This window comes from Mustela lutreola, chromosome 1, assembly GCF_030435805.1.
Source record: "Mustela lutreola isolate mMusLut2 chromosome 1, mMusLut2.pri, whole genome shotgun sequence".
NCBI classification, from domain to species: Eukaryota; Metazoa; Chordata; class Mammalia; order Carnivora; family Mustelidae; genus Mustela; species Mustela lutreola.
This window is the reverse complement of record NC_081290.1, coordinates 48,752,114-48,765,463: the sequence shown is the minus strand read 5'-3', so window position 1 is coordinate 48,765,463 and position 13,350 is coordinate 48,752,114. Positions and strand designations below refer to the sequence as shown.

General features: G+C 43.3%; 1 protein-coding gene across 2 annotated transcripts in view; it reads right to left on the bottom strand.

Annotated features, from left to right (window-relative positions):
- Positions 1-13,350, bottom strand: part of CCDC149 (coiled-coil domain containing 149) — a 98,282-nt gene that overhangs the window by 15,736 nt on the left and 69,196 nt on the right. For both annotated transcript variants that reach the window (XM_059164508.1, XM_059164514.1), the window contains exons 8-10: positions 12,964-13,048; positions 10,567-10,711; positions 1,353-1,429 (exon numbers count right to left, since the gene is read on the bottom strand). In XM_059164508.1, coding sequence (XP_059020491.1) covers positions 1,353-1,429; positions 10,567-10,711; positions 12,964-13,048 — 307 coding nt within the window. The remainder of the gene's footprint in view (positions 1-1,352; positions 1,430-10,566; positions 10,712-12,963; positions 13,049-13,350) is intronic.

Genomic DNA, 13,350 nt, shown 5'->3' with positions numbered 1-13,350 from the left:
ACAGAAAATTCTCAGCATCCTTCGACTGACTCAACTTCCATCTTTTTTACATAAATTGTAGAAATAAAACATCGTGAAATTTCACTAAGTCATTTGGAGGGAAAAAAAAAAATCAAAACTCCAGTCCGTGCCCAGAAATAGCAATCTGACTGCACAAATAAACGATAAATTTGCCTGACTGTGTTGAAATTCAATGCAGCCAAAGAAAGGCCTTCAAAGAAGATAAGGTTTAAACGGCATCAAAAGGTTCTTGTGCAAAATGGATCATTCAAATCCCCAGAATGGCACTTGCCACTAATTAGTTCTGTTAGGTCTTTTGACATCAAGTTCAAGGAATCTGCTAAAACTTCCAATTTATGAAAAGCTCTTGCAGGCAACCTAAGGTTGCCTCTTCAGATTACATTACAGGAACCGGTTGTTGTCCACGTCCCTGTGGCAATTTTCATTTCTCGAACATTACGGGGCAGCAACCGATACAATTCAAGGGTAGAGAAGGCTGGTTTGTGCAGAAAGGTTAAGTAACTAAAAATATATGTACAATGTTGCTTCCAGGGAAAAAGGAGGGGGTGGAAAAATGATAAATACAAGTTTCTGGAGAAAAAGAAAAGGGGAATAGCTGATGGGGGTCTCACAGAGGGGTTATTTTACCAAGACAAACAGGATAAATATAGCTAATTAAAGTGAAACATCAGAGTTTCCTTGCAATGTGTACAATTGCGGGGAAAAAAAATCTCCCAAGGAAATTTTGATTTTCAAGTTGCATAAAATGGGATAGGGGAAGAGAGGAGAAGAAGGTTCTTATACTCATTTTTATATTCATTCTCAGGAATGATAATTAAATAGAACAAATTTTTCTCAGTGTATTTATTTTTAGGTATGATTCATTCATTCTTTTAGGAATGGTAATTAAATAGAACAAATTTTTGTCAGTTCTTATATTCATTTTTAGGATTGAGGAGTAAATTGAACAAATCTTTGTATATTCTTCTACTCATTTTTAGGGATGATAATTAAAATGAACAAATCCTTATAAGATACCTAGGGGTAAAAAAAAATTAAACAATTTACTATATTCACAAAGGTGAAAAATAAAGTATACACAGACACACACAATGACAATTTCTGAATTTAGGCTAGCAAAACTTCAGAGTTCCACAGATGGGAACTTGAATATTTATATGAGTTCCTCTGATTCCCTCAAAATTGATGGCTTCTGTGTTTAAAGCACTTGTAGATTTTTCAACAATGATCTTCAAATAAAAAGATATTTAAAAACTAGAATCTTCTTTGCAAATTAGGTAAAGGCTGCCTTTTTTAAAAAAGGAAAATAACTTTCATGAAGATCTGCTTACCTGGAAGACTCCACAAACCAGAAACTTCCAGAGTTCTTAATTTTTTCTCCAGTTCAGCCACCCGATTCCCTAGGATTCTGGAAAACAGGAGAAAATGACAACAGACAAAATTAATGAACATCTCATCAGCTCTTGGAGCCTCATCAGCTCTAGAGTGCCCTGACAGAAAATGTTTTGAGATTCAAAGTGTATGCAGAAAACACAGTGTGTATGCATGTGCAAAGAATATATGTGTAAAATATGTAATACATTATACACAAACTCTGTTGAACATACATATGAAAATATAAAGTGAATTATGAAAAAAATACTAAATGTTGCCATTCAAGTGAGTCCTCTCCCACAAAAGTGGGGAAGCTAAACAATTATTCCATTGTTGCCCAAACGTCTTACACAATTTTTGTTTGGGAATTGCTCATTGCTAAAGATTATAATTCATTTTGAATACCCTTAGTGGTATCATACCTGATTCTTTGAGGGTGGATCTGAGTTCTGGCAACCATGAAGTCTAACCAGTAAGACGGGTGAACACGTGTAGTAAAGTTGCTTTGAGTCAATAAAATAAGATCTGCCTTCCTCAACCTAATCTATGTCTGAGACCATATCCTTGATACCAAGCCAAATGCCCAGTTGAGGGTAGGTGTTCAATAAACATATTTGATTAAAGAAAATGCTTTCCTTTTTTCCTGGCTTGTAATTATCTACGGACAGAATGAAGAAATAGGCTTTTCAAAAGAACTTCCAGCAATTGCAGAATCACCTGAAGAATTATATTGCTTTCCAAGGTGACCATTCTGATGCACTGGGACATATAATTTCTGGAACGTGTATCTGAAAAGATTATACTATTTACTGGGGAGTCAAACTTAGTCTAAATGCATGGAAAAACATAAATGTGGGCGTGTGTTTCCCCTTTTCTACTTTACACAAAATTAAACATAGTTGGGAAATGATTTTAGAGTCATCTCAAACTTGAATCACTTTCCATTGGCCTAGAAATTGAAAACCCAGTCTTTATATTATTTGGGGGATTTTCTTGGTGCTGCCATTGTTAAAATGATGCGGAAATCACCTTAATAGCAAAGTTTCAATTCCTTTCAAGCAGGAGAAATCAGAATGCTAGAATTGTTCTCCTACCTCTCTTTATATCCTGGAGATAGCTGCACACGCCCACATACATACAGAGGCATGAATATGTATATATCTACACACACATATATATATATGGTTTTGGATTCATCCTATTTTACCTGAATTGACTCGCAGCATTTTAATTAATATTCCCTTTGAGCTCCCAGAAAACTCTCATGTTACTATCTGTGGTTTTCTTCACCTAGGTACTTGGAGCTTTTCTTCTTTTCCTTAAGTCTTAAATTCTGCATAGTCTTTATCAATTACTTTCAATTTTCACCTTATTTGTTGGGTCTATTCTGCTTTCACGTCCCTGACCCTTCAATAAACCATTCTTCGTAATCTCACTTTCAATATTTTGCTCAGACCTTCTGATCCGAGCTCCCTTTTCACCAGCTGATGGGTTTGAGATGCAATCACAGCAGAGTTCAAGTTGATGGCTGTCTCTTAACGAGATCAGATCACCTGTGAGCGAGGCCTCTTGGAAACAAAAGATAAGGCTTAACTCTTCTGTGTGTGCTGAAGGATGCCATCAGAGCAACCTTTGAAGGCGTGGTAAAGAGACATTTGGTTGCGTTTTTTTTTCCCCCCTGATGTCCATGGATAACAGAGCTCTGTCTCCCAGAAATGGACTGAGGTGAATTTGCTGGTTCCCCCTACTTTGAGGGACCCTGCCTGTTTGTCAGCAGTGCCTGTTCTCTTTGGCCCGACACAAGCATCTGATACAGAGCAGGAGGTAGTAAAATGGACCCAATGGGAATTGTGCTAGTAGTGATAGTAGCAATAACATTACCCAGAACACTAGCAACCACACTACCGTTACCATGAACAGTGAAACTAATCTTTCTTGAGTCCTGGCTCTGAGTCAGAGCCCATGCTGAGCAGCTACTGAGCATACATGATCTCATCTGACCTGACAAAAACCCTGCGGTGTATGTTGTATTATTACCCTTTCACAGATGTGGACCATAAGGAACACAGAGGTTAAGCAACCTGCCCAAGGGTATACAGTTTATCTCCAAGCTGTGTCTGTTGCCAACCCCCAGTGCACTCATCCACCCCACTCTACTCCTCCCATTGGGAAACAGAGGCATGGAAATTAGTTAATTTGACCAGAGCCACAAGCAGGACTTTGAACCTGCAACTCCGTTTGTTGCCACAATACATGCTCTTCATCAACACCTCACAGTGGTCCTGTAACACAAGCATGCTTGTGTCTGGAGCAAGTTGACCTCTTTAAAAACTTTTCATAATTGAAATGTGGATGCAGCTGGGCTGGCTTGTATCACCGGGCCCAAGAGTCCTCAAAGGATAAAAAAAGTCTTCCCGATGGGTTTCACGCTGAACAAATATAGCCAGTGGTCCATGGAACGTGGGGTGGTGCAGCCCAGCGAGAGAGGGCAGCAGGCATCGAGGGAGGCAGTAAACACAAGAACAGGGTCCACTGAATTCAATTTGACCAATTCAGCACACAATTGTTGAGGCTATAGGGGATAATGAAGAGAAACAGCCTGTATCCCTGTATTTGAGTATTTGAGGGACTAAAAGTCTGGTTGGAAACAGATGTGGTTACACACACACAGACACACACACACACACACACAGAGCCTGTCAAAGGTTTGAATAATATCTCCCAATCACCTGTTCTCTAGCAGGCATTACTCTAAGCACCACACAGATAGTATCTCCCTTACCCCTTGCAACAATTGAAGAGGGAGCTTTTAATATGCTTCGTTTGTGGATGAGGGAACAGAGATTCAGAAAGGTCAACTAACCTGCCCAGGGTGACGCAGCTGCTAAGTGGAGGGTCCGGAATCAAAACGTGGGCCTGAAAGCATGCAAGTACTTCAGAGCGGAAGTGAGGCACAGAGTAGAAGTGAAGTAAATGAGGGCTGAATCCAGAGCGGTTTTGAAGGACTCAGATCATGAATGAACTTGTTGCCCTATTGAGAAGGGTGAGACTTTTCTATGTCACCAACAAAAGTGAGATATTGGAAGTTCTGAAGCAGAGGTGCAGCACGGTGATGTTTAGGGAAAGTATTCTTGAGGTAGAGTGGAGAATGACTGGTATCAGTATGAGTAGAAGAAGCAGGAAGGCCAGTCAGAAGGGTGACGTCCAAGTCAGTGATAGTGGTGGCCTCCAACAAGCCTAGGGGGCGATGTGGGAAGTCAGCCGAATGGAGTAAGAATACTGAGGTAGGTGAAGAATTTGAGGTGCCTATGGGATATCCATGGAGACAGTCAGTCACGTGATAGAAGAAAAGTCTGGGAACGCAGAGATGGGCATGGAGGCTGGGGAGTAGATCTGCTCACCAGCAGAGGGTGAGAAGTCAGAAGAACAGGACCCTAGAATATCCCTGTCTAAGGAAAAAAAGGATTAGAAAGGCATAGCTGGACAGGGAAGAGGAGAGCCAGGCCACATGGGGCCAGGAAGCCAAGGGGTGTGAGAGACCCAGGTGGGATGTCAGTACTGTTTTATTCTGGAAAGTGGTCACATTAGATGAAAAAGTCAACCTAGTAGATGTGCCTGACCCTTGAGAGAGATGTTTCAGGACAGTGGATAGGGGTGAAACCCAGAATCCAAGTGACAGGGTTGGGAGAAACAGACTTGGGGCAACCAGAAGCAGGGAATACAGATGACCCTTCAAGTAGTTTAGCAGGGAATTGAAAGAGACAGCTAGGGCAGTAGCTTGAGGCATAAACAGGTTTGAGAGAGGAAAATTTATTTATTTATTTATTTATTTTTTTTTGTGGGAGGGGAGAGATTTTAAAATAAGGTTTTTTATTTAGCTATGGTTTGTTTTAGGAGGGATTTCAGCATATGTCTACCTAGCAGTCTAGGAAAATCCTCAAGATGTCAGGCCTCCAGACAGATTTTCAGTAGTAGTTTCTGATAGTAACAACATGATAGGGGATTGGCAAAGACAGAACCAACTCGGGAGTTGGCCATCACTGTGTGTCTGTTCCTGTTCCCCAGACAACATGGGAGCAGAACTCCCTGAGGGTCCTTGGGGAGAGCCCAGTCCTCAAGATGTGAGTCCTGTCCTCCCTTCCAACTCTGTGTGGCCTTCTTTTGACTCTCTGCTCTGATCCATGACAGCTCAAGCTGCTCTCAGTGTCTTGAACTTCCGAGCCATTTACCCTTGGCCAGAGTGGGAGAGAGCAATAAACAGTATTAGGATGGCAGGAAGGAGAGTGAAAGGTCACTATCTTCATGTATCCACCACCATCACCAGCAAAGTATTGACTGGAAAACTAAACGGGGTGTTCGGTAAAACATGATTTAAACACCTGCCTCTTCTGTTACTGCTTTGCTACCTGTTGATAAATCACAGGATGCTCATCCCTTCTTTAGCAATAGTCAGACAATTGCCAACTCTTTGGCAATGAGTACCTCAAGCAAAATGCCCATTAATTGAAAATCCTCTCAAAAAATAAAGTCCTGTGTGGATCCATTCGTTCTTCAAGATGGCTCCCATTGGGCCTTCTCAAGGCGGGTTGAGTGACAGGCAGTGGAAAGCCAGTAGGGGGAGCACAGGCTTACAGAAACACAATACCTTTATTCTCACTTAGAATGCTCCACCAACACAAAATTATATTATTTTAGTTACAAAAGGGGGATCACAGCAGCAGACCAAATTCAGATTTTATTCCTAGCCCCCACTTTGTTTATTGTATAATTAGGTTTTTTTTTTTTACATGGCCCCAAATAAAACATTTGCTGAAAGTATGAAACCAAAGACCTTCTAAGTTTTAAAAATGGCACATTAGGTACTTTATGTATGGATATGAAGCAATCTTTAAGATCTACTGTTATGGTGGGGGGGGGGGAATCAAGGTGAAGAACAGTGGAAAAAACCACTTTTTGGGTGAATACTAGCTATCATTTGTAAGAAGAAAGAATGAAAGAAAGAAAGAAAGGAAAGAAGAGAGAAAAGACTATATTTGTACAAGTATATATGAGTATTTATATGTGTCTGTAGAAATGTGTTATATGTTTATTTCCATATGCATCCTTGGAAAGGGATACATAAGAAATAAGGAACAGTATGGTTCCTTCCAGGAAGGGGAATTGGGGGCTGAGAGATGGTGGTAGTTTAGAGACACATTGTTGTTTAACCTTTAAAATTTGAACCATGAGATGGTACAGAATTATTGAATAATAGTTACAAATGACAAGGTACATTAAAACAAAATTAAATCTGAAAAAAACAAAAACAAACAAACAAAAAACAAAATTAAATCTGTCAAAATGAGCAAATCTGTTTCTCAACAGAGGATGAGCGCCCACGGAGCCTGGGGCGGGCTGGTCACGGTAGGGTTAAGACAGGGCAGGTGCTAGGAAATCAATGTGTCCTGAGAGGCGGGAGCGCCAGGTTGACAGTCTGGGGTTCCTGAGTTCAGCAGGCCCCAGGATTTAGCTTTAACAGTTCTGCTATTTCCTGAAGCCCATATTACACTATATGTTAACTAATTAGGATTTAAATAAAAACTTGAAACAAACACGAAAAGAAAAATCCAGCTTTTTAATGGGGGCTTGTGACATCATCAGAACTGTAGCTGGGGGCGTGGGGTTGAGAGAGGGCGGAGCTTGGTGGCGGAGGAGGGTCTGGGGTCTGAGGTTGGAGGATCAATGGGAGGGTGTTCCCAAGGGACAGGGGATAGTGGGGTGGGACCAAAGCTGAGGGGGTAGGGAGAGCATGTAGACCGAAGGCCGAGGACAAGCACCTGACATATATACAGAGTCCAGGAAAACCGTAAAGAGTATCAAGGGAACAAGAAAAAGGATTAGAAGATGAGTCCATCATCCATTCATTAAATAAGTATAAGGACATGCAGTGGGCCCAGCACTGTCCTCCTTACTGGGAGGGCACAGCGATTCTATTCTAATTAGACAGCTTCAACCTGCATAATGTGGAGGTGTATTGACCGTGAGTATCACGAAGGTGGGCAGAGCCCATTAAATATTCTTCAAATCATGCTTTAAATGGCTGCATGATAGTCTATCTTATGGATTTACTATAATCTTTTTTTAAAAGATTTTATTTATTTGACACAGAGAGAGCGCACGCACACGAGAGAGGAAACGCAAGTGTTGGGGGAGGGGAGAAGAAGGAAAAGCAGACTCCCCTCTGAGCAGGGAGCCCGTCGCAGGGCTGAGATCATGGCATGAGCTGAAGGCAGACCCTGAACGACTGAGCCAGCCAGGGGTGCCTGGAGTTACTATAATCTTAACCAGTCTCCAACTTAAAAACATTGGCGGGGGGCACCTGGGTGGCTCAGTTGGTTAAGCATCTGACTCTCGATTTCCGCTCACGTCATGATCTCAGGTTTGTGAAACCATGGCCTGAGTCAGGCTCTGTGCTCAGCATGGAGTCTGCTTGTGATTCTTTCCGTCTGTACTCATGCACTCTCCCCCTCTCAAAATAAAATAAAATATAAACAAAAACATTTGTGTTGTTTCTGTTTTCTGCCCTGTTATAAATGAATCCATTTATGTGACCCTGAGGACATCATACTGATTTTTTTCTTTAGGATAAATTCCTAGATGCAGACCATGTGGGTCAAAGGGTGCAAGCATTTTCAAGGGTTTTAAAACATACTAAGGAGTGGGTGGCCCAGAGTCTAGACTCCTTGAACGTGAATAGCTGAAGGGATATGGGGGAAAATGAGAACCTATTATTGGAAATATGGGTCCTGCTGTGGGTGGTGAGGTGAGTACAAGAGTTCTGGGAAGTGCCTGCAGAAAGTGAGAAGCAATCATGCAGGGGGTGGGGGAGATGAAGCCCCCAGGTGGGGTAAGGAGAGCAGAAGGCCTGGTGGAGACCTGGGGTTGAAGCAAGGGGCATGCAGGGAATGGAGGGGAATAGGAGAAAGTCAGAGGAATCCAAGGAGATGAGTGCAAGTTGCGAACTGGGATGCAGAGAACTCCGAAAAGAAACAGACTCCGAAAGTGGGGTTTGGGGGTACTGGAGACCCTCAAAGGGAGATGGCTATGGAACATCTGGAAAGAGATCTCAGGAGGTGTTGAAGCTGAGGTGGTCTTTCTTTCCTGGGGCTGGCTCAGATCCAGAAACCTGACGTTCCCTCCAGAAAACCGCTCAGAATCTGCATTTCAGAGCCAGTGCCTCTGAGTAATTCTGACATGGGTGCTCCCAGGACCACAGTTAGAGGGGGTGCTATTGAAGAAGTAAAGGCAGCCTTCTTGTTCACAAAGATGCTGGGTGAGTGAAATTCAGGGGGAGCTGCAGCGCTGGGGAAAGACTATGGGGGTTCAGGGAGCTCTGTGTGGTGTCTGGGTAAAGAGGCAGAAGCCAGGGGTTGGGGGCAGGAGTGGACGAGGTGGGATGAGTTGCTCACAGGGGAGCCAAGCCCAGAGGAGGGAAGATGGTATGGACCAACAGGATGGTGGGTGGGTGTGTTTCCCAGAGCCAGGAGGGAGAGGGTGGAAGGCACTGGTTCCAGGGAAGGGTAAGTCTTGGGGTTCCTGGGAAAGCGCATCTATTTTTTTCAGTAAAAGAGCAGTTGAGGTTACCTGCTGAGAACAGACTAGGGTTTAGAAGACCTGAGAAGGTTTGAAAGAGCCCCAGTGGGGGCTTTATAGGGAGTCAGTGAGGACAAAGAAGGCTCATGCAGAACACTATCGGCTGCAGGGGATTCTGTCTGGATAAAATAGACCTCGTACCTATTCTGGGGAGATTTCCATTTCTTCTCCCTCCCCCGAGACATCTCTGCATTTTAGCACCTGACTGTCATTCCTTGGTTAAGATTTCTTTTAAAAGAATTTTAAAAACTTCTTCTGTCAATAAATTACCCTTGTCATCCCTCTGAGATTGCCCAGACTCCCTCCACTGCTCCCTGCCTTCTTTTATATATATCTTAATCTCCTGCGCGATCTTCCCTTCACTCCCGGCTTCTCTTTTTTTCTATCTTGTTTTTACAATACTCTCAATCATGTTCCAGTTGCCTCTCTCCCCGTGCCCCCCCCCCTCGCCAGGACCCTACTTCCCTCACCCCTCCCCTCCTTGCTGGAAGCCGCAGCGTTTCAGAGCCTGCTCACTTCTTGCACGGCTTCATTTTGGGGCTACGTGTGGGTTTCATAAGCAGGACCAGCTACATAATTCTGGGGCCCACCGCAAAATGGAAAGGCAGGCCTCCTTGTTCAAGAATGATTAAGAACCTCAAGATGGCAACCATGGAGTTCCGAACCAAGGGCAGGGCCCTTCCAAGCATGGTCGCTTGTCCTCAGAGCCAGTCCTGTTCATGGTGTCTGTTGCTTTAACTTATTGTTGTTCACCATTCTTTGAACACCTCCAATTTGCGTGTGTCTCTAATGGTTACTAACTTGAGTCGTTATGTTTATAAGAATCAGGGAAGGGGCGCCTGGGTGGCTCAGTGGATTAAGCCTCTGCCTTCAGCTCAGGTCATGATCCCAGGGTCCTGGGATCGAACCCCGCATCAGGCTCTCTGCTCAGCGGGAGACTGCTTCCTCCTCTCTCTCTGGCTGCCTCTCTGCCTACTTGTGATCTCTGTCTCTGTCAAATAAATAAATCTTAAATAAATAAATAAATAAATAAAAAGGGAAGACACTCTATTTTAATTGCTCCATCCCACCACTTTCTCTGTTTCTCTGGAAGAGTGACATGACACTCCCTTCTAGGCCCAGTTGCCTATGAAAATTGATGCTTGGCCTTCCTGCTGGTCAGAACCCCCCAGTGTCATGCTGTAAGTTACGATGGCACCGAGGAGGCACCCTCCCTGAAGGAGACCCGCAGGAGAGGTAAGGTGAGTCACCCGGGAGATCGTACTGCCCATATCATCTGCATTCCTCAGTGAGTGGCTCTGAGTAAGTGTTCAGTCTGTAATGGCTGGTAGTATTCTCTCCCTCCCCCACTCTGGCAGATGGCTGAGATGCTGTCACAGTGTGGACACAGCATTCTAGTTTAGGAGGTGACCTTCCAGACTCGAGTGCTCCCCTCCCCTCCCCCAAAGGCCTGCTATCCCACCTGGCTGCCATCCCCCACTGGTGGCCAGCATCCCACATCTCTCCCACCCACCCCCACCCAAGGATCCAGTCACCTACTTGTTGGTCTGCCTCTGGTGCTGGATGACCATATTTTTCTCATGGATTGTCTCTAGCAGGGCTGTGGCCAGAGATTTCAGATCAGAAATGGACTGTGGAGTGGCTGGAAGACTGCACCCGTGATCTTCGGATAACAGATCCTGAACTGGGTGGGATACAAAGTTTACAACTCAGTCTTAAGTCCTTCTGGAACACGGCAATGTAAACCTATGTCCGATCTTCCTGGACAATGAAGCTGGGTTAAGCTCCTGGCTTCTAAATGCTATGATGAAGTATTGAAGAATCCGCTTCAGGTGTTTTCGTTTATTTTTAAAACAAAATAAAATTTAGTGTGAGGGTTGAGCAGAAACAAGGAAGTTCTCGTGGACTTTTATCACCCATTTCTTAAAGGGATAATAATCTTTTGCATTTGTCCAGCATCTCACCCTTTCAAAATGCTTTATACTAACTCATTTGAGGCCCAAAATTTAAAAAAAAAAAAAAAGATAAAATAAAACCCACCTGGGAAGTATTATTTATCCCCATTTTATGGATGGGAAAGCAAGGTGCTGGTGGATTAAAAACATCAGCTGAAGGTCACACAGCCATGCAAATGGCAATGACCCTTGTCCTGAGCTCCTTGCTTTGTGGCAGAGTTTCCTACAGTGTGCTATGTTCGGTGGGCGGCAAGATCCTATGGGGCATTATTTAAAATATAAAATATATTTTGTGTCTGCATCTTTTTAGAAACCATGAGTTACCATAAAAAAGACACAGCCTGTACTCCTATCAGACAGAAAAAAATAAATCTCTCACTACATCTCTGAACATCCTTTTCTATATGCCTATACATAGATACACAGATTCATACATTTTTCTTGAAATGAGAAAAAGCTCTTCTTTTTTTCAGTTAACCCAACTCCTCATCATCAATATCTCCTAAAACATAAAACATAAAGGCAGTTTGGGAGCCCATATGTAGATATAAGTTATTTAATTCCTGCTGGACATTTATGCTACTTTCTATTTTTTTTTTCTCATAACTAATGTAGGAAGAACTTGCCTCAAGCAGTATGTTTTCAGATGTTGATAATTATTTCTTGCTGCTCAAAGGGGATGAGTTCAAGCTTTGTCAAAATAAGTTGCCAGAGGGTTGTCCTGCTCTGGCAGGCTTAGGGGGTGATGTTTGAATGTGGCTGGCATTCCCCACATCAGTGATGGGACTGGATCGTCTCACCATTCAAAGACATTTGGCTGGGCACCTGGGTGGCTCAGTGGGTTAAGCCGCTGCCTTCGGCTCAGGTCATGATCTCAGGGTCCTGGGATCGAGTCCCGCATCGGCGGGCTCTCTGCTCAGCAGGGAGCCTGCTTCCTCCTCTCTCTCTGCCTGCCTCTCTGCCTACTTGTGATCTCTCTCTGTCAAATAAATAAATAAAATCTTAAAAAAAAAAAAAAAAGAAAAGATGTTTGGCTATCCAGGGTATCCAGAGCTGAACTCACATGGTTACTTCACATTACTGGGGAGTACTGAGGTTTTGAGTTTAAAAATAATTCTAGGATGTCTTTTTTTTAGTTGAGTGGAAAAACAGAAGTTGCTTAGAAAAGTGCTTTGGTTATTAGGCCGGCTGAAGATTCAGCACTTTTTTTTTTTCCCCCTAGCCACCCCAGCTCTGATTAAGACTCCTGTATGATCGTCACTGGTCTGTGTGGCCGACAATCCAAAACTGGGCCAGTCGCCCATGTTCAACCTGAGGCTTACGCTGAGAACTGAGTTCCCAAATATTAAGTGTCAGAAGTAAGCTCTCTGCTATTTATTCCCCTGGACTGTTCCTGGAAGATCATTATTTTTCATCAGAATCGACAAGGAGGAGGAACAGAATTGCAATCAATAAAAGCTTCTTTGAAAAAGGCACATGTTCTGTGATAAAATGATTTCAGCAGCTGTGAGACTTTTCTATTCTGGTCACAGAGGCCAGAAAAAGGAGAAACTCGGTAAGGTTGGAACATGGACCCATGGATGTTAAACTGGTGCTTGAAGGAGGGAAAATGTTCTTAAAGGAAGAGCACAGGCTAGGGGACCAGATGTGAAGGGGGTCCCGTTGTTAGAAAAACGTCTAATGCAGTGGTTCTCAAAGCAGGATCCCAGAACCGGCATCAGCAACACCTGGGAACTTTCTAGAAATGTGCATTCTCTGAAGCCTCACTGTACCTACTAAGTCAAAAACTCTGTGTGTGTGTTGGGACAGGGTTGGGGCAGTAATCTGTGTTTTCAAACAAGGCCTCCAGCCAATGCTGATGCAGATGGAGGTTTGGGAAGGGCTGTTCTAAGAACCATTTTCGTTCCCCCACCACAAACGGAGACGCGGACCCCGAGCTCTGGCATTCTGTGGTTCTGACCCTCCAGAGAACAAACCCTACCTTGCTTTGCAGATAGGACTCCAGTCAGCGCACTGCTGCTAGATTTACTCTGGCCTTTGGAGTTTTTCCGTCTTTCGAGAGCGTTCTAAAGCAGCATTGGGAGAAAATACAAATCTCTATCAAAAAAGCCAAAAAAAAAAAAAAAAAAAAGAAGAAAAGAAAGAAAGAAAAAAGGCAAAATACCTACTTAGAGTAGATGCATGCTCCCATCAGACACACAAGACCCCTTGGCAAACCCCAAATGCTGACCCAACTTTTAAAATTCTGAGACCCTGCCAAAGAGGTTATGAAATTTATGGACCTGGTAGAGAGTTTTGTTTTGTTTTGTTTTGTTTTTTAAAATTGGTGCCCAGCAGAATGACAGCAATTACCTTTTCCTCTATATAA